General features: G+C 34.0%; 1 protein-coding gene across 1 annotated transcript in view; it reads left to right on the top strand.

The window, feature by feature from the left end:
* The window catches only part of HFM1 (helicase for meiosis 1), a 47,580-nt gene extending 26,960 nt beyond the window's left edge, over nucleotides 1-20,620 (top strand). Inside the window, exons 15-40 of the mRNA XM_031057904.1 lie at nucleotides 150-193; nucleotides 285-386; nucleotides 1,641-1,786; nucleotides 2,202-2,296; nucleotides 3,078-3,211; nucleotides 3,917-3,964; nucleotides 5,939-6,019; nucleotides 6,645-6,736; nucleotides 7,536-7,642; nucleotides 7,731-7,778; nucleotides 7,972-8,069; nucleotides 8,156-8,287; nucleotides 11,153-11,238; nucleotides 12,140-12,223; nucleotides 13,227-13,384; nucleotides 14,072-14,175; nucleotides 15,650-15,805; nucleotides 16,054-16,149; nucleotides 16,563-16,681; nucleotides 17,514-17,596; nucleotides 17,690-17,799; nucleotides 17,904-18,002; nucleotides 18,433-18,523; nucleotides 18,778-18,883; nucleotides 19,249-19,406; nucleotides 19,677-20,620. Coding sequence (XP_030913764.1) covers nucleotides 150-193; nucleotides 285-386; nucleotides 1,641-1,786; nucleotides 2,202-2,296; nucleotides 3,078-3,211; nucleotides 3,917-3,964; nucleotides 5,939-6,019; nucleotides 6,645-6,736; nucleotides 7,536-7,642; nucleotides 7,731-7,778; nucleotides 7,972-8,069; nucleotides 8,156-8,287; nucleotides 11,153-11,238; nucleotides 12,140-12,223; nucleotides 13,227-13,384; nucleotides 14,072-14,175; nucleotides 15,650-15,805; nucleotides 16,054-16,149; nucleotides 16,563-16,681; nucleotides 17,514-17,596; nucleotides 17,690-17,799; nucleotides 17,904-18,002; nucleotides 18,433-18,523; nucleotides 18,778-18,883; nucleotides 19,249-19,406; nucleotides 19,677-19,743 — 2,644 coding nt within the window. The 3' untranslated portion in view covers nucleotides 19,744-20,620. The remainder of the gene's footprint in view (nucleotides 1-149; nucleotides 194-284; nucleotides 387-1,640; nucleotides 1,787-2,201; nucleotides 2,297-3,077; nucleotides 3,212-3,916; nucleotides 3,965-5,938; nucleotides 6,020-6,644; nucleotides 6,737-7,535; nucleotides 7,643-7,730; nucleotides 7,779-7,971; nucleotides 8,070-8,155; nucleotides 8,288-11,152; nucleotides 11,239-12,139; nucleotides 12,224-13,226; nucleotides 13,385-14,071; nucleotides 14,176-15,649; nucleotides 15,806-16,053; nucleotides 16,150-16,562; nucleotides 16,682-17,513; nucleotides 17,597-17,689; nucleotides 17,800-17,903; nucleotides 18,003-18,432; nucleotides 18,524-18,777; nucleotides 18,884-19,248; nucleotides 19,407-19,676) is intronic.
* Nucleotides 20,621-21,529: the final 909 nt, after the last annotated feature.

Here is a 21,529-nt window from a genome sequence, read left to right as displayed (position 1 = left end):
CAGGCTCAGAAAACTGCAATAGCTGCCCAGAGAGTCAGTCTGTTCTCTCTGTGAGGATGGGAAAGGTGGTGGTTGAAAATAACCAAAGAATGTATATTTTTTAATTTGTTTTTTTGTTGTTGTTGTTGTTGTTTATGTGTGTTGCATAGATTACAGGGGTTTGCAAATTCATTGAAGGACTCCAAACTGAGAGGTAAATATAACCTACAACTTCTCTGTTCTGTGATTGAATTTTTGCTTGAGAAAACCTAGTCAAATGATGTATATAATAATTTTATTATCAGACCTTCTGACGTATGGTGTGGCTTATCATCATGCGGGTATGGAGATCTCAGACAGAAAAATAATTGAAGGAGCTTTTACTGTAGGAGACTTGCCAGTACTTTGTAAGTAAAATTAACTTAGCCAAAATTTCATTTATGTATTCTGAGAAGATTGCAGTTTGGAAGTAATATTTTATGATTCTATAGTTTGCTTAACCTTTGGAAGTTGTGAAATCCAGGTGAAGGTGTTTTTGTGTTTCACATGTACTTTACCTTGTGAGCCTACATATGCACTGTTACTAAAGACCATAGATCTTCCTTTCACCACACATGGAGGTCATCCCCGTCCTATGTCCATGTAGGTCTGGCCATGTCTGTTTCCTTTTCCTAACATTGAACCCTCCCACTGAGGTGGAGTTCTGTGCTAGTGAATCTTTCCTCCAAGTTTCCAAGGTGTTTTCTTTGCAACTGTGGCTTCCCTGAAGGTAATTGTCTACATTTATGCATCTTAGGTGGGCAGGATGCTATTTTCAAATTCCCATGCAAGGTGTTGTGACTGATGGGGAGGTCCCTAAGAAATATTCCATCTGTTGTTATGTGAAATGAGACAGGATCTGAGATGTGATTGTCTCATCTCATCTGGGCTTTCTTTTCCTGTAAAAAAAAGATCCAGATCCTATGGGGAATTGTCTGTGTGGCTCATATACAACACTAAATGATTTGTAGATTCATTTCTAAAAGAACTGGAAATTCCAATAATCCTTTGTTTTCCTAGCAGAATAGTAATATCAGCTGGCCCATATGACTGGCTTTCTGTGTTGAATTCTTGCCACTCCATATATTCTCTGGAGAAAGTGAATTAGGAAACATGAATGTAAGATTACTTGCCACATACTTGACTGATGTTTTCTGTGGGATAGTATTGGTGGTGGTTCTGGTTTGGTACCATGGATATAAACAATGCTAATGACTTAAAAAAATATATCTTAATACTGACCACTACTAAGCAAGATGAAGCCATGGCTCTATTCAAATACAGACCCTTGAAGAAATAAGAGTAAGGTTTCTCTGTTTGTGTCTGTTATATTGAACATGGATCATATTCTGGATTATCTCCAAATATAAAGGAATGTTTAAGTAAAAGTATCTGGGATGTAATTTGTTAAAGAATATGAGGACAAATGAATGCTGATGATCACATACATGGAAACTGTTATGCAAGTACTTGTCTGTAATCTAGATCATTTCTTTGTGGTGCCCACTGATTCCATTAGAAACTAAGAACTCTTAGGCATCAAGAGTTAAGTTACCTATTTGCTGCTTGATTAGAGTCTGCCAGACATTTTGATGGTGTTCATATACTTTGATCTGATGTAGTTACTACTAGCACCTTAGCTATGGGAGTCAATCTGCCTGCACACCTGGTGGTTATAAAATCCACAATGCATTATGTTGGAGGAGTGTTTCAAGAGTACAGTGAAACTGATATTCTGCAAATGATTGGGAGAGCTGGAAGGCCTCAGGTAAGTCAATGTTTTATTGTATTGATGCTGTCTATAGGCCAATTAGGAGAAGCTATTCTTACGGAAGAAAGTACAATGCCAGGAATTTTACTGCAGCATTTGGCTTTTAAAGGGTTATTAATACTTAAAATACTCCTAGGTAACTTTTCTGTTGAGAAAGAAATCTGTTTGCTTTTGTATTGTCCATCAAAAATCACTGCTTCACCTTGCAGTGGAAGAAGATCTGAAGATTAAATTTGGGTTACATAGTGAATGAGGATTAGGGAGAAAGTAGGAAACTAGCATACAATAGCCATTTCAGACAGGATTTTGAGAAAAGAGTTTTAGTAGATTCAGCAGATATGTGATGCATGTTCAACTGTGGTTTTTTTCTAAGAACTAAAGAGCAGCTTTTATTTGGGGTTCTATTTTTCAGTTTGACACTACCGCCACAGCAGTTATTATGACTCGTTGCAGTACCAGGGAGAGATATATACAGATGTTAAATGGTGCTGATATAATAGAGAGCAGGTAACTAAGTATGTTTTTATGAGACTCTGTAGATAGTAGCTAAACTTCATTGTGTCTACAGAATGTGCTTTTCTTCATGTGGGTTTTAGGCTGCTGCTTTTGTCTATTTAGAAGAAATCAAGAAAGAATTAAGGAAAATAAAGCCAAGCTATTCAGTAGTTAATGGTCTTTTGTTTTATTAGCCAAAAGAATCTTTAGGACATCTTACGCTCAAAAAAAAAAGTTTTAGATTGCTGCTGGAAAACTGAGGAAGCTGGAAGAGTATTTATTGCAAAGACAAAAGGCAGGAATTGAATGCAGCCCATGTTTCTGAATTTCTAGATGATAGAGTCTGGAAAATACTAGACCTGTATTTGCTGTTAACAGATTCTCATGATAAATATGTGGGAAAGTTAGGACTTTTAAAGGTAAAATAGAAAATTTTTACTAATTTAATTTTGTTAATGTTAAATTTTTCAAATATATTTAGAATGTCAAGAGCACAGAATGTCTGTGCTGTAATTTTTAAATGTATGTAACTTTGTTTTCAGGTAAATGTGGAACTTCACAGTTGACAGTTTACTTTTGCTTGTTAGACATTATGCCATAATAAACAAATTACATTGTTGATTACTTACATAATCCTTACTGTGTTCTATCGATTTCACTGATTAGAGTGAACAGTTGTGGTTTGGGGGGAGGGGTTTGTTTGATTTTGTTTCTTCCCAAAAATTAGTTTTGGCACTTTTTATTTTGCTCATTGGTAAATGTCCTAAACTCTTGTTTTCTTTTTTTGTGCTAGCTTGCACAGGCACCTTGTTGAACACTTAAATGCAGAAATAGTGCTACATACTGTCACGGATGTCAGTGTAGCTTTGGAATGGATACGATCAACATTCTTGTACATTAGAGCCTTAAAAAATCCAACTCACTATGGTTTGTTTGGTTTTACTTTTTTAATTCATCTAACTATGGCATTAGGATATTACTTGTTTCAATAGTTTTCTTATGGACTATTATTTCATAATGTGATGAAAACAAGATGTGCAATGTGGCCTGTAACATTTTGTTCTTTAGCATAAGCAGTGGGAGTTTCAGCACGGTATAACATTTAAAAACTGTGAAGAAGCCATTTACGGCTTCACAATCCATTTCATTTTATCTTAATGTGCTGGACCATATTTTTGTTCCTGCCCACTTGCTGTATGCCTGATTTTGAAGTCATTGGGTAATTGCTGGAGACAATTTTTAATAAGGATTTATAGCTGGAACATAGCACATCTAGTACTTGAATGGATGTTACGATTTAGGTGGCTTCCTATATTCCAAAATAAGAAAACTGTACCTGGAAGTTTCTGCTGACGTTTCTGAAACTTTTAGGATTCCAGTGTTTTACATGGAGGAATGTCTGCAGCTTTTACCTTTGCACATTTGTTCTAGCAGCCTCTTACTGATACTTAGATAGTTACACCCTGTAAGACTCCTGACTTGTTTGCAGTATAATAAATATTCCCACATATTACACTTTGGGGTATTTATCTGCTTCGTAAAAATCAGCAAATCAGTTTTAATGGGTAATGACATTGAGGAGGAAGTGTATGATAGTAACAGGTTAAAACAACTTTTGTCTTTGCCATCAAGGTTTTTCATCTGGATTAGATAAAGTTGGAATTGAAGCAAAATTACAAGGTAAGTGGCTTCTTAGCTTTTTTCAGTTACAATTTAGGGCATGTTCACCCATGTTTGTTATCTATATCCATTAATTTCAATAGATCCACTTGCAGAACAAATGTAATTTACTGTGTGTTATTTATTTTATTTTGTTATTAATATTTTCAAAATACTATTGGTACCTTTTAAGTGGTAGAAAAATTTTTCTCCTATAGAGAAAAGTAATTAAATTCCTTTATGTACCTCATCTCCATATATGTGCTCAGAAATATGGAGCAGAACGCTTTAATTTTGATTGTTTGTCATTCTTCCTGATTTTCCTTTGATTGATCTCACTTGCTTTCATTAATTTCTGTTATTATGCTTTCAAAAAACTTCTTTTCAGAAAATGTCATCTTCCATTCATAAATTTAGCCTTGAAAACAAAGGATACACAATGTAAACATCTTTGCCTTGTCCAGAAACAATTTAAAATTGCATGAGTTAAAGAGGCTTTTTTTGCTAAGACTTGAATATTAACCTTTTAAAAAAAAAAGGTTTAGACTCTGTTATTAACCTTTTTTTAAAAAATATTGCATTTTAGCTATTTGCAATTCCATTAGAAAACATACAGTGGATAAAATCACTTGGGAATGGATGCCTATTAACTTTAAATACAGAAATAGCATGCAACTCTTTAGGTGGTTTTGTTTTGTTAATTTATTTTAATGTAAGTTTTCTGGTACTTTAAATGTTAGTATATTTATAAAAGAGTACTTGCTATCAAGTTCTGCAAATCTACAAACACAATTTCCTTTCTTCAGTCAAAGTCCTCATGTCCATCCAGACCTTTTGGAGCTAAAATATCTGGAGGGAAGGTCTGGTCCATGGAAACATGGACAGATAAAATGCCCAGAAATTTGTAGAGCTTGTACTTGGACTCCACTTACACGTTTTTAACGTAACTGTGTAGGAAACGTTTGTGATTGATTTTGGGCTTGGTGGAATGATGCTGAGGCTGTTCATTGTGTAAGGGTTTCAAGGGCCTTCCGGAACACAGTGTGTTTGCTACCACTTGAAGTCCCCAAATGTGAGAGACATTGACTCTCACTTGCACACAGTGAAAAGAGGAGTACTTATCAGTAAGAAATTTTGCCTCTTTCAGTAGTTTTCTATATTTTTCTGTCTTTTACATCAGGGGTTTTCTATTCGTGCCATGTAGGTTGAAAGGAAAAGAGGGAATGAAGTGTGATGCTACCTAAATAAGCCTTTATGGGAGAAGGGATGGTTTAAAATGTACAGATAGTGCTAGAAAAATTCAATTAATGCTTTTTTAGTGTGGCAGTTGTGATGTTAAAAACTAGCTCCTCTTCCTTGCAACATGAAATATTTTGTAGTAATGTATATAATGTTTTCATATATTTAATGTGTAAAGTGAATGATTGCTAGGGGAACTATCTCTTTGAGTGCTGTTCTAACTGACTTTCAAATTCTGAATGTTGCCTTGGTCTTGAAAAAGAGAGAACAAAAGCACTTTGGTCATTCTTATGCAGATACCTGACACAACAGGTTTAGTGAAATAAATACAAATGCACCTGATACAGCATGAAAATTTCTAATGAAGGATTCATGAATACTTGTGGGTATTTGAAATTTGAATTGTTTCAGTGTTAACTCTGTAGCAAAAGTCTTTTGTAAACTGCTTGTGGGTTCTCTGTTCTGTCATTCAAAATTGAATATGGCAACCTACATTCCAGCATCTAGTTTCTTTTCCTTTGCAACTTTTGCCTTACTGAAAAAGAGTTTTGGCTTGTCCTTATCAATTGTCTTTCAGTGAGTTTTCCCAGAGAAAAGTTAACCACCAACTTTAACAGGAGGATTCCCAAACCTTTACTTGTGTTCAGTGGAATTACTTGGGTATGCATTCATAGCATTTGATGATGATGTTTGTGGTTTGTACATGGATAAGGTATTTTTAGTGCATGCATAAAATATTTTTCAAATTTTTGACAGAACTGTGTCTGAAGAACTTAAATGATTTATCAGCTTTTGATTTGATCAGGATGGATGAAGCAAATAATTTCAAACCAACAGGTAATACTTGTTTCAAATAAACCAATTTTCAGAAGTGATGTAGAAATAGTAGTGAACTATGAAGGGTCTCAGCTACCCTTGTGAGACATTAATAAGAGTACATAAATGTAGTAGAGAGTAAAATCTGAGGGACTTTTTGAGTAGAATATTTGGACAAATTTCTTGACCAAGTCATGGATATTCATTCTCTTAATCTTGTTTCATGAGTAGATCTTCTCTTGTTGCTGAAAATTTGTTGCAGATTAGAAGATTGCAGAACACTGTGACGGGATAATTGGTTGTGGCACAGTGCAAGGAAGGACAGGTTTTATCAATACCTGCTCTTTAGAGTCCTCTGCTAGAGGTGTTTGGCTTCTTAGCAACCACAGTTCACTGCCTGGTGTGTTAGTGGGAGTTAATCTCCATTGGAGAGAATTGCCACTGGCACATTGTTCTTTCTGCCACTCTGTGATCGGGTCAGTCATGTCCATCACACAGCTGGGGACAATAATGTACTGAGTAGTGGGGCTAAATCTCACAGAGGCCTGTAATAAGAAAATTAATTTAATTTTGTGGCTTAAAAAACTCTAAGACACAAAATATACTTGACCTGCTTATTTTTTTAAGGTATATTCTTCTTTTACAGAGACTGGAAGATTAATGGCGTGGTATTACATTGCATTTGATACAGTGAAGCAGTTTTTCACAATTAAGGGAACTGAGACACTAAATGAATTGGTAATTTGAGGGTTTTTTTTTAAATTACATGTGCTCAATTGTTTTTAAACAGTCTGAGAAAAGAAGCATAAGCTGTTATTTATTTCAAAGAGCTCAGGCTTTGTTTGTATAAAGGTTTAGAGAATACATCTAATTAAATTCTATATGGAGTATTTTTGAGAGTTTGAGATCTTTTGATGTCCAACTCTTTCACTAACCTTGCTTATGAAGATGCAAAGTTGCTGAAACTGTTCTCTTTATTTATTAAAAGCCTTAATGTTTTCTGCTTTAGTAGGTTTTATTTGTTGAAAAAACAGCCGCATCAAGAGCAGGTTTTACTTTTAAGGGAATTGTCTCTCTGTTTTAAGCAGCTTTCCTCTTTCAGCTAACAAGTTGTTATCTGAAGCACAAGATATCTTGTTTTCAAGCAAATACTATGGTAAAACAGATTTGCTGGGAAAAAAATAGAACACTACTATCTTTGTTGTTAAAGTGTGAAGAAAGCAAGGTAAAATACATAACAGAAAAAGTTGTTTGTATTTGCCTTGTAGAAAGTGTTAGCAATGTGTGTGGTTGATTTTAAATAACTCAACTGAAATAGTAATCTAAAAGCTGAAAAAAAAATTTTCCCCTTTCATTACTAGCCTTTTTAGGAAGAGAAAAGAAAGTTGATCAGTATTAAAAACAACTGATGGATTGTGGTCTTCATGGTTATACCGTTGAGACAATAATTTTCTTAAGTGTCCTTTAAAGAAAATTAGAATAAGTGATAGAAAAAATGGCAAATTAAAACAATTACTAAAAACTTTAATTATTACAGATTACAATGATCTCCAGCTGCACAGAATTTGTGGATGTGAAGTTAAGAACAAATGAAAAGAAAATATTGAACACTTTGAATAAAGACAAAGACAGAATAACTATCAGGTATTTAAAAAATACATTGAAAATTGAAAGTACCTTTTTAACAATAAATAAAATTAATTGTAGAAAATATGTATGTTTTCATGCATAGGTTTCCAATGGAGGGGAAGATAAAAACCAGAGAAATGAAAGTAAACTGGTAAATATTATATTGCCTTTTTATTTTTTTACTGAAAAACTGCCATTTTATGGCTGTTGAAGTCCCTGCTAAATTTTTTGTCATTTTGCATAGGACCAGATCTTGTATTTTGTTTTTTCTATTCTGAATTTCCTTTTTTTCCCATTAAAAACTTTGATGTTGTTCTTTGTTTACAAACCCATTCTTTTTCCAGTCTCATTCAGGCTCAGCTGGGATGTATTCCTATTCAAGACTTTACTTTGACACAAGATACTGGCAGAATATTTAGAAATGGCTTGAGAGTTACTAGATGTATGGTAAAATTTAATTTTTTTTTGGTACATATCCTAATAAGCTACATTTCAGTTTATTAACATAAGTCAATCTTCTTTTTACAGGGCTATCTGACTTTCTGGCATCATCTAAGAACAACTTCTCTGCTTTATTAAACTCTTTGATTTTAGCAAAGTGTTTCAGGTGCAGACTTTGGGAAAATTCACTTCATGTGTCTAAACAATTGGAAAAAATTGGTAGGTACTAGTTACAAATTATAAAAGTGTAATCTTGACGAAGAATCACAACTCATAATTAGCCTGCTGATTTCTGTGGTATCTATGTACATAATTGAATTAGTCTGCTAATGACTTATTTGCCACAATTGAGTACCACAGTTGTCAGAAGAATCTGCCATAACAAAAGCAAGCTCTTTAGTAATTTTCTTAAGGCTTTCAAAGTATTTCAGAATTGTTCTAATTCTTTAATATTCCTCTCAGTATCCCAGGCATATTCCACATTGATGTGATTGTGTGTCCCTGACTAGGCTATGCCTTCCTTTCCAGGCAGCTGTTGCTGTAGGTCCTCTTACTTGTATGCATTAAAACCTTTTAATTCACATTGACAAGGGTAGGAATCGTGAAATATAAATCAATTTGTTATGCATGAGGTTCTTATACACATGATGATCAAAAGTTTCTAATGATCTTCCTTTCACTGTATCCTGTTATTGAATGAACTTCTGGCTGGAAGTACAGGCTTTTCATAATTATTTGAAAAGGAGTTCAGAAATTTTTGAGTCTTCTGTTTTATAAAAATGTAGTCAGACTTGTTTGAGGTAGTAATGTATCTTCCTGCTTTGATGTCTGGTCTTATCATACTTCATGCTTTCAAAATTCACTGCAGCATTCTCTGTATTTCTTTAGAGACACATCAGCTCTGCACGGAACAGTGTAGTACAGAGATCTGCAAATTAGAGAATGGCTAAACCCAGAGGTCCATCGGGTCCAGTACCTTACAGGCTTTGCTGCTCAAGGGCAGAGGCTGTAATGCTTCATTCATGTGGATTCAAAGCAAGGGCAGGGCTTGTTAGCCTGTGCAGAGCACAGTGCACAGTGCTGGGAACACATTTCCACTACCCCACACCTGTGGCAATGTTGACTCAATCATCTGAGGAATCTGCCTCATGTTCAGCATTTCTGTGGAGTTAGGATGAGTGGGATAAATATGGCACTTGCAGTGTAGACAAATCCTTCCCTGTACACTATATTCACTAGAATAAAGTCATGTTTAGTTTTTTAATAAGAGGTGTATATACAAACATCTCTGTCCAATTTTCCTTTTTTTGGGTACTTTTTTCTTATGCTGTCATAGCTCTTGCAGCATATGTTACAAAGAACTGCTAACTTCCAAAGTGTCATGTGTTCCTCTCACAAGCTTCTTTTGAACATTCTTCTGACAGTTCACTCTTTTCCTGAATCAAACACTGAATTGATGCCTGTAGTATGATGTGATTTTTTAACCTCTGCCTATGGCTGCTAATCTTCTTCTGTTTCTTTCTGAAGTTAAATGAATTAAGTTCCTAGAAATTTGCTTATACCATGTAACATATTCAGAGATCCTTAATTTTTATACTCTTACCTCAGTGTGCTGTTTTTGAACCTTAAAAATGCCTTATTAGGCAGTATTTCCATTATAAGAGTGGCAGTTCTTTGACTGACACTTGGCCTTACTGAGACTGATATTTCAGTTGAATTCTTACTGCATTTCTCCAGCTCCTGTCCAATAATGATGCTCCCTCTTGTTACTGAATGGTAGGTTTGGTTTCTGTTTCCTTGTTCTGACAGACAGGATAATGATCAGCTGTCATACAGGATTGCTGACGTTTACTACTTGTTCGATTTTATTTCCACTCCCATTTATTCTTTTTGCTCAGAAGTATAGATGAAAATAAAAAGTCTTATTTATATCTGGTATTTTCTTCACTGGCAGAAATCCTTCTACCATTTTAGGAATTAGGATAAAAGAGTTAATCTTCAGCTTCAGTCATAAAGAAACAGGGCAGCAGCTCTAGCAGAAGTAATATGTGAGAATTCTCAGTATTCAGACTGCAGAGCTTCTGCAAAGGAGCAGGAAGATGGTAAAAGATGTTTTCCCCAAGTCAGACCCAAAAGATGTTCAAATACACATAAAAAGAAAAAAGGTCTTCTGTTTCTCTAAATTATTAAATTCTTGAGTTAAGTATTTTCTTATAAGATTACAGTAATGTCTTCCAAGAAGCAATCTAAAAGTATATAATGAGTTTTCCCACTTAATTTTCAGATTTCTTAGCCTTGTTCTTTAGCAGAGCTCTTTAGCAGAATGTGTATACAAGTTCTTTAGCAGAACTGTGTGAGAAGGATCCAAATACTCATTCTAAGTATTTGGTACTATTTTTTTTACCTACAATCATTGCAGTTGTTATAATAGGCTGTAATGCCAGGTCAGTTAAAAGCACTTTCATATGCTGTGCTAAGTCTAAACCTCACTGGAAATACTGTGAATCACAAAGAGAAATAAAAGCGTACGTGGAATTCTCTGCTTTTGTGGCTTACATGTAGTGGGAAAGTGTTTTGCTAAAGATGGAATGACTCATAGAAGATTATAATAAATACTTATTTTTCAGTGAATTTCATTATTAACTTGCTCAAAAACATCGAGGTCTTTGTGAATTTAACATAATTAAATAATTTCTTGAATAGGGAAAACATTCTGAGACAAAGAATACTGCGTGGCATGCTTTTTTATCATATATATACAGAACACATTTCTTTACTCCTGCAGAAAGTGATTTAAAATCTTTTTTACTGTAGAAAATGGAGAAGTTGTCATCATTGAAATATTGCATATTTTTATGTTTGGTTTGTATTGCGTTTCTTTTTTTCTTTACTAATTGAGAAATGAATTAATACTTAAATACTTAAATGAAAATAAGTTTAGTGATCTGCTGGGCAGAAAGCTGCATCATATGTAACAGAATTATTTATGCTTTGGGTTTACCTGCTGTAATGCAGTTGTTAGAATAATTTGAGTTTATTCATTGTCCTTTAACAGCATAAAACTTGTATACATGTTTTTCACAGGTGTGTCATTGTCAAATGCTATGGTAAATGCTGGGCTGACGTCATTTAAAAAAATTGAAGACATAAATGCAAGAGAGCTTGAATTGGTAACTTAATTATTTTGTACATAGATATGATAGGGAAAATACTGAGGATTAATACTGTTAGCAGTAAAAGCAGTATAGTTAATATATATTTGCTATATGATCATTGTAAAATTTAGATATTTAGGTGATTTATTCATTTTAACAAGTAGAATTTTAAAAAAACTATGTAGCTACTGCTGGTTTTCCTTGAAAATGTGTGCGATGTTTTTTGTTGCAAATTTAATGTGAATTATGATTTCACTGATTGGCTGGCTGTGGAAAGCAGATGCTTAAATGTGTAGAATTTCATCATTAACATGGTTTGTAACAAAGAACAATATGCACTTCTCTATTAGGAGTGTTGGAAAAATATAAAAGGGAATATGTATTTACAGTTTCTCTTAGGGTATCTTAATTATGAAAATCCCAAATTTACATTATTGCAAGTTCAAGATAGGAGTAGAATAAGAATCTTCTAAGTCATCTACAAAGCACTTCCTGTTTTAGGGAAGGTGTTACCCTAGGACTGCTTCTTTGGCTTTTGGCTTCTTTTCTGTGGAAGCTGGTTTTCCAGCACTCTGGAAGATATAACAGACTTCTAAATCTTACTTGAGTTTTTCTGTTTTGACTTTGGAAATTTGATTTATCATTTCTGGCTCCTTTTGTGTTTTTTCTTGTCATTTGTTCTGTTTTAGTTCAAGCTTGTGCAGCATAGAAGAGTCATCTCATATAAAACCTGAGTAGTCATTGATAGGTGATTGGTTGTTAACTGAACTGAAGCAGTAGCAACATGTAAAAGTGTTGGAATTTCCTTTTGCTATTCTGGGCATCACTGACAGTAGAGAACCAAGAGTGAAAGGGGCTTTTGTTGCTAACATAATTACTCAGGTGACTCTGATTCCTTGGATTTACATCTTTGCAGATTTTAAACAGACATCCCCCTTTTGGAAACCAGATAAAAGAGTCTGTTTTGCACCTTCCAAAATATGAACTTGAAATTGAACAGGTACATTCTTTCTTATTTATTTTATGTTTTTATGCTGGTATTATGAAAAACCAACTGCTGACTAAAGTAGTTCTGAGTCTTCACAGATAGAAGATCACACAATATTGTGACCTTCTTCCAGTTTAGCAAGTAGAATGAAACTCTTAAATCTCAAAGGAGAGCCTTGGAACAGACATTCCCCATAATATATTGGCCTCTCTTGCTGATAGCATTTTATTTTACAGATGTATACCAGTATACTCACATTCTAGCATTTTATGTCAGTCTGAGAGGTCTCTGCTATCTTGAATTTAAACAAACCCTAGAGACAGTAAAACATTGAAATACAGCTTACTGAAATGGTATTAATGCATGTTTATTTTCTACAGCACACTTAGGAATATAGAGAAACAGTAAGTTAGTACATTAACCTAGCTGGTGCCCTTTCAAAGAAAGGGTATGATTCTATGTGTAATCAAGAGCTTTGAGGTTCTGATATGCATTTTGTCTTTATATGGATCACAAAGACACTCTAGCTTTCTAAAATGCAAAATCTGAAAAGTGACCTTAAAGTTGGTAGAAATGAAGACATATTTAAAGTTAAAACTCAAAAGATGTGTGAAATTCTATTGGTATAACAATCAGTTCTAGTTTACTTTTCATTTGACATAATACCAGATGAGTAGCTCAGTTTTCACAATGAAGATTTAACCATTATAAATATCTTCTAAAGGAATGTTGGGATGCCAAAAATATAACTTCTATTATAACGAGTCTTATTCTTGCATATTTCTCTTTGCATTTGTGCTTGATTCTCAGTAATGAATCAAACTTAGGGTATTCAGCTTATGACCAAGTTAGTACTGAAAATCAGTGTCTCAGAAGAACAAATAATATTGTACCACAAATTCAAATTGCTCGAGTTGAGTTTTTGTGCTTGTATCAACAGATAGAAATTTATGGAGGGGCATATATTTTCCTTTGCATATTTTAGCAGTTCTGTCTTCTGTATCATTTTCCCTAGCTTCCCAAATACAGTGACACGTTGGCAGAAATCTTAGTAACCATCAAATTAACAAACTATGAGCAGCTCCAGACAAAGAGAACAGCGCCAGACTTTCACTATGTTACATTGGTCATAGGAGATGCTGACAACCAAGTGATTATTAATCAGAAAATTATGTATGTATGATCAGGTTTTTTTGCCTCGCATAGTTTTATGGTGTTGGCTTTTCAACTGTTCTGTGACTTGCAGATTTTCAATATTTCCTACTGATGTCTAATAGTACAAAATTATTCTTTATCCTTCAGCATTTTCTAGTCACTGTTGTCATTTAAAATGCTACATAAGATTCAGAAACCCCCAAAACATGCCAGTGTGCTTGTCAGTGAAGAGAGCACGTGTAAATATCTGTTAAACATCAATGTCATATTATGGAAAAGTCATAATAATTTTCCCATAAATATAAAACAAGTAAAATACCTTTTAAAATTAGAGATAAACCAGTTGTTACTTACTCCTGTTAGCTGTATTTCTTTAATTATATTTTAGAAATATTTTTTTCCTCAGAGATTTAAATTCTCCAGTTGGCTAAGAGATGCTTGGAGCAAATGGGAAAGGAGAAACAATCTTTTCCAGCTGCTTGACCTTCATGAGAATTCTGGCCAAAATCTGGCACTTTGGGCAAAATTGAAACTGATCTGCAGGATTCTGGCCATAAATCATACATTATTGAAGAGTTATTCTGAGGCCAATTATCAAGCAAAATGAAAAAACTAGAACCTAATACAGGCTCTTTCACTTGGTTACAGATACCATAGTATGCATACCATAGTATGTTGTCTAACAACTTTGCTGATGCATTACAGGGATTCTGTGCTCCTGAAAACTGGAAATTGGATGAAGAAAATTGAAGTTAGAAGAGCTGTTAAATCAGAAGACATTAGTATAAATTTAATTAGTTCTGATTATGGTAGGTTAAGGTATTCTTTGAATTAAAAACCAATATGCATAAGATTTTGGAACAAATTGCTAAAACACTTTCTATTAAGCCAAAGTATAATAAAGTGAGCTGGTATGAAAACAAACCTCTATAACATGTATTTTACTGCCTTGCATATTACCTCTCACAATTACTTACCTGTTTATTTAATTTACTACCACAATAAGGAACTGAGAAGCATCAAAACTGTTACTAGGAGACAGTATTTTGCTCTGTTGATACAGATTGGGATTCTCTTTTGTCCTTCTCCTTCAAGTGAATTAACTTTCAGCAGAGATAACCTATCAGCCTGACAGGTTATTTACGCTGAGCAGAGCTGTCTTTTTGAATGGTTAGGTTTTGCACTGTAGTAAAGAGGTGCTGGATGTGCTTCATCTCCATTTGGTAACAAGAAATTCCTACAGCTGAAAATGTTGTGCCTTACTATGTGCAGATTTAAACATGGGTCCCCTCAGGGTCAACTTCCTTACAATTGGAACTATAGCAGCAAAGGAGCACCTTATGACCTTGAAACACAAAACTTCGAGAAACAATTTAAAGATAAACTGGCTCCATTCAATTCTGTCATCATGCCCCACCAGTAAAGAAAAAGTGCTGTGTGTTAGGTTAACTGAAGTGTAGTTGATGCTTCCATGGTAAATATTGACATTGAGATTATTACAATAATCAAGCCTGGAATAATCTGTATTTCTACAGCTAGAGCTGTGGCTCTGGAAAAAAGTGTTTTCCAACCACACAGAAATGAAAATTTTCCTTTTATCTACATGTACAGTAGATAAAGTACTCAGTACTGAGTTCAGTAAAACTCAGCACAGCAGTTAATTTTTCTGAAACTGATAGCAGTGAAATTAGACTAAAACCAGGTCTTCCTAGTCTCTACTTATTTTTAAGCCTGTTCCTATTTCAGACTTCAAGGAAATCTCACATTTTTTAAAAGCCTGTCTGGTTTTCCAGCAAATTTTATTTCCCTAATAAAAGACAAAATTACTCTTTTTACAAAGGGTGTGTCTCAGTCTGTCATGAATATTGGCCTTCAGCTTGAGAAGCGTTATCAACATATTCATTTTCTGCTTTTGCCAGTACAGAGCTGCTGAAACTCCTGAACACAGACTGGAGTACAGTTTAAAAGTTAAAATTTTATCAACTGTGCAAAGCCATAGATAAATGTAGTTTTAACACAATACAAGAACATTTGGTTAAAGGAACTGATTTTGTTTTTCTTCTAGTAACAATGTCTTTAATTCTAAAAAATGTTTGGGGTTTTTAATCTCAATCCTAATGAATCTGGTCATACAAGAGTGTGCTCTAAGGGCAATTTTTTTTTTAAATTTCCATGATCTTTGAGTAACACTTACTTGCTTAAACACTTTAGAAAACTGAAGATAATTGTAGTGTAGAAACCATTTAAAGCAGTTTTAATATTTTTGTCTTTTTATTTTCCAAGTTGGCCTTGATATACAGCGAGCATATACAGCCTTCTACTTAACACCAAAACCAGAGGGACGTAAGGTGGTTACAAATCAAAAATTGAAAGCTGAATCTACACTTGATAAATGTTATGGCTCACCCCAAAGCTTGCCAGCAGCCAAAGTAGATACAGGTAAATGGTCAGATCACAGTATCTGGCTGATACTAAAGTCAACAGAAAATTGAATTTTTCTTTCACTAGGGAACTAGATCTTTATTCATCCCTGCTGTTTCTTTCTCAAAGGTAATAAAAACACAACTCTGCTGCTTCTACTTGTAAAGTACTACACTGCAATTCTTTGATGATTTTGAAAGTAAGAAAAATCATGGGTGTTTGGTATCCAATATTACTGTTTGAATTTCTGTATTATATTTATCTAGGAGGCAGATGTAAACAGGAGATTGCTTACAAGAAATATGGCAACAGAGAATGCAACCACCGCTGTAAAAATAAAGATGTGTGTGGGCATGACTGCTGTGAGTTTCATTAAATCTACTACTTCTGATACTTTCAGAGAAATGCAATTTAGAGCAGCTCCCATCATGCCAATGGCTATGTTAGCAGAAACAATACAAGCAAGAGAATGGGGCCTGAGTTGTTATGATGCAGTCATAAAACAGTTATAAGTAGCTTTGGCAGTAGCACTTTCATAGACACTACAATGATTAATAATACTTTTTGTACTTAGCATATGATCTTAAAAAATGTCAAACTTGTTATGCTTTTACATAAATACTGTGTTGGATCTTGTAGTTAGCATGCAAAATCTTTTAGAATCTTTTAACAGAAGATATTAAGCTTAGTGGCAAAGTTTTTCAAAGTAATTTGAAAACAATTAGGATTTATCCCTTATAACTAATCTAAAGATTATTTTACTTCATTTTCTCAGGTAAAACTGGAGTACCTCCAAAGTCACAGATGAATGGAGACACAAACTTTTCTTTGTACCTAGCTGATTTAAGGAGCAGGAACTCAGTTTCATCTATACCCCCAGTAAAACGTCTAAAGGTTCACTTGAATGCAGTCAGCCATTTCATAGGTTTATTTTAATCTGTTACATGTTTGTAGGCATTGTTTGCAGAGAGAATTTTATCACTAAATATGAACATTCAAGTTTGACTTTTCTGTGGGGAGTGCAAAAAGTAAGGAAGTAACAAGGTCCAGGAATCTTTGAGAGGTTCTGCTGTTCTTTGGGACATTTCCATTGGTCCACTTTTGTGCATGTCCTCTGTATTTTTTCTTTTATGGCATTTGATAGGTTGTGGTTGGTGAGGTTCAGAGGCATTGTTGGAAGGTACTGCACTGTGACTTGGTTTGGCAAAATATGACCTGAATGAAACAAATTGTGGTATTTATTAGTTATGCTACTAAGAGTCTTTTTTTCATTGGCAAGTAGATCCACTTGTTTTTTAGAAAACTATCCCTGGTATCTTGGTTTTAAACTTCTGAAACATTTCATGGCTTGCACTTTATTCCTCTGAATGTAGTGGTAAACTAGGTCTTTCTGTAGCAAGAATGACATTTGAGGTATTGGAGAGTTTTATTTCTACCTCACAGTTTTGTTTGCTTGTTTGTTTGCAGTAGAGGATTATTTAGCCTACAGCTAACACAGATGAGAGTCAACCAGTCTGGCTTTGCCAGGGTGCTTGCATACCTTCACCAGAAGCACATAATTCAAACCTTTTTAACTGAGTGCATTAGATACACAGACATCAGAAAGGTTTTATGACATTTAAATATTATGCTAACTTACAATATTAATGATGCCATCAAGCGTCTTAAAAATAATATTTCTTAGTATGTTTAGATCTTATAAGTTAAAATATTTTGCTTTCTTTAGATGCAGATGTTAAATCAAGCTGAAAATGTGTATCTCAAACAATTTGTTTTTACACCTAAGTCTTTACTGCCAGCCTTGCCAAGGTATTACTAAGAATTGTTTTGTGAATAAATTTATTTTGCAACTTTCTGCAGTTGTTTTGCAGACATGTCACTGATTTAATTTTTTTTAAATAGGTCTAGCAATAAACTGTCATCTTTATCACCTTCAGTGGACCAGGCAGATAATATTAATACCTTAGAAGTATCTCAGAAACAACTGCAATCCTGGAGTTGTGGAAAGAGTAGTAAGTTATTGCTAATGTTTAAAATTGCAGTGTTCACTGTTTTGATGTTTAAATTAATGCTTCATATTTTTCTGCCACAGATAAAAGCAGATACTGTTTTTCAGATGCTTTGAATGTGGACTTTGAACTGAGAGATGATATTTGGGATGATATTGATGATGAAAAGTTGGTATTTGCCAGTAATTTTGTCAGTAAAGAATTAGGTAAGGTTATTTCAACAAACTTTTTTCTTTCCTGCAAATTATTCTACAGGCTATTATGTGAGAATAAATTATTATAGTGTACAATGAATAGATCCACCTGAAATTTTTGGTTAATTCACTAGACTGACAGATTTATTATTCTGCCTTGAATGTCACATATATTGTGACAAATCCAGTACAGAAGGGAGAGTTGAAAAACTCACAATTAAAATTTTTTTGGCCTGCAACTGCATAATTGTTGTTTCATAATGTATACTGACTGTGTATCTCTGCTTATCTTTATACTAGCCCAAAACCCAAACATGAAATATTTCAAGTGTTAAGACACTTTCATAATTTTCAAAGTATTATTTATCATAACATGAGAAATATTTAGAAGGGGTTGTGGCTGCTTCTCAACCCTCTTTTTAAAGCTTTCATTCTTTCACAGAACATGGAAATATCTGCCTTCGAAGTCCAGATGAATATCAACCCCTGTGCCAGTATACATCAAGCAAAGCCGCAAGTAACATTTCAAAAGGGTAGGACTTGCATAATTTACTACTGTTTTATTCAGTTTAAAATACTGTATGTATTTCACAAGTATCTGTGTAATTAAATATATAGAAGGTTGTTCACTCATAAAAGTGAGTAAAATTTCAATGTTTAAAAGGTATGAATTGTTGCATTATTTTATTTAAGTGTGCAGAGAAATAAGTAGAAAAACCTGAATTGAACAGCAAATAATTTTTCCCTTCTGTAAAAATACTGAAATTATTCAACTTGGTATTTTCAGTTCATGCACAGTACAAGATGAGTCCAGTATTCACAACTCAGATGTTTCTGTGGTCAATAGCACATCAAAAGTGAATTTATCTGTACAGAATAGAAATATAACTTTGGTGAGTAAAAATATATTGACAACAGAATTTTCTATCATTTGAGTACTTGTTGTGTAAATATATCTGCCATATCTGACTTATTAATCAATTAGGATATCATGAATTTCAAATTGTCCAAATCATTCTTTGTTCAGTGGGATATTCCTTATACAAAGAAATAGGATATGAATTTACTTTATATAGTATGATCTAAAAACTATTTATTCAATTTGATCATTTTTCTGTCCAGTATATAGTTAGATTCATCACATGCTTGGTCCTTGTCAAACACCATAATATCAATTAAATACCAGTGCTACATTCTACAACAATCTGGGAGTTTCTGTTGGTTTAACCATATATACTTTTAAACTTTTGTGTTGCAGTTCAGTTTTCAAGAAAAAACACATTCAAATCCTTCTCAAGAGCAAAAAAACGTACAGTGTTCTTCCATCCCAGAAATAATCTCAGACTCTTCTAAATTCACTAGGAAAGAAGATTTTTTTATTTTCACAAAAGAGCAGGAGAAAGAAGTAGATCCAAGGTAAGAAAAGCTTACATGTGTTTTTCTGTTTCTTCAGTGTTCCAGTGCTTAGCTCTACATGGAACACAGACTTTTGGGCAATGTGTTCGTTTCTAATATGCATTGCTAAAAAGTTTAGTTTTCACAATAATAGTAACAATTAATTTTTCTTAAGAGACATTACTTAAAATTATATTGCTTGTCTTGGTTTCTCTTGACTCTGTGTAGTTCCTGATTCCATAGGTTTTGATGTGCTATAGCTAATTTGTTTGTTTGCTTAATCTTCTTTAGATTTCTTCTTGATGATGAAACCAATGATGTCAAGCCCTTTCTTGGAATATTTGATGGTATTTTGTAAAACATGTAAACAAAATACATTGTAAGTGTTGGGGAAAGAACTTACAGTCATTTTTACAGTGAAGGCTTCAGTCAAGAGAGTTTGATTTCTGTTGTATACCTGTTTATTAATAGCTGGATTGCTGCATAGAGTATCTACTAAATTAGACACCAGTTTTGTTGTAGAATTAATAGAACATAAGAAACAATATCTTGTTTTACAAGTATTAAAGTATTCTTGTTGACCTTGCTGTTTTCAGGATTATAAAGAAAAATATTGAAATGTGTCAAAGGAGAATAGTTCATAATTTGAGGGTACTTTAATAGATAACAGAAAATCCCGTTAGAGAAAGTAAAGGATTAAGTGTTTACAGTAACATGTCCTGCTTCTCAAGTAATCTTTAAGTGAATGAAAGACTCTTTCCTTGGAAATTTTGTAATATTTTTCATGTTTTTCTTTCAGCTTCTCTAAAGTTGAATTTTCCATAGTGCTGTAAAATAGTTAGATTTATAAACAGAAGTAATAGGATGATAGATTATCCTAGATTCTAGATATTCCTTTTGACAGTGCTATGTGTTAATAAAAAAAGTGCAACTTAAGCAGATATGTTTCCAGATTTTCAGCAAACCAGTTGTTAAATGTCTGTAAAAGTACTCTAAAACTCTCTTGCCTGTTCAGTTTCCTACCCAAGGTGATAAAAGGGACATTCATGTGTCCTAATACAGATTTACGCACCAGGCATTGGATTTGGATATTTTCTTGTAGCTTTAGTGTTTGAATAGTAGACTTTGCAAGTTCAACAGTTAGTAGAATACATGATATTGCCTAAAATCCAAGAGAATGTTAAATTTTACTGTTAATTATTTAAAATGTGAGGAATTAAAATGTTACAATCACATGTGGAACATTAGCTGTCTGTTCTTTCAACATTGTTTGTGGTGCAACTAAATGCAGCCATGTTTTTCTCCACTACCAGGTTGTAATTTTCTCAGCTAATAACATTTTGCTTGACTCCAGTGCTTCCTTATGCTTTTGACTTAATATAACTCTTTCTCTGCATGAAAGAATGGCCTAATCTAAGCAGCCTCAATATGTTTTTGACTATGCAAATGCCAGCAGGCCCCAGTTTAACTCACTTTTCTACACCTCAAGTATTTTATTACATCTCAAAGCTATTAGTATGTCAGATCTATTTTTGTCAGATTTTTTAAATTAAGCTTCCAAGCTGATGTAAGTCAGAATTACTGTACTACTGCTACATTTAGCCCAGCAATCCTAGTCATGTACACATTCCAATTCTGTGTCAGGGTAAGATTTAAGAATGCAGATTTTATCTCCTGCACATCACCATCTTCTGATTTCCATGGGAAACAGGTGGCTCCTAGGCAGATACAGTGGTGTTTCTCAAAAGATGCTTCATATAAATGATCAGGAGACCAAAACCCCAGGTCACACCCCAGAAGGTAAGTGTTGACATAGCTATGGAGAGCTGTAATTGCCATTGTTTAACTGAATCCCATTAAGAGATAAACCTAATTCACCTGGACTCCCTGTCTGATCACTAGAAAGAGGCAGACACTGTCAGATGTTTTAGATTGTAAGTGGGCCGAATTGCTCTCTGGTGGAACTGTCCAAATTACCTGTGTTGAGAGTGACATGGAGAAGCTGGTGTGCTGTAATTTCACAGACAGGCTCACTGAATATTGCCTTGTTTGTGCATGTGAGACACTGAATTCCTTTATCCATGTAAGGATCTAACTTTCCTAAGGTGAATAAAAGGGCAAGAGATGGCTGTGCTTTGTTTCAG

This window comes from Geospiza fortis, unplaced genomic scaffold (genome assembly GCF_000277835.1).
Source record: "Geospiza fortis unplaced genomic scaffold, GeoFor_1.0 scaffold403, whole genome shotgun sequence".
In the NCBI taxonomy this organism is placed as follows: domain Eukaryota; kingdom Metazoa; phylum Chordata; class Aves; order Passeriformes; family Thraupidae; genus Geospiza; species Geospiza fortis.
This window is presented reverse-complemented; position numbering and strand designations above follow the sequence as displayed.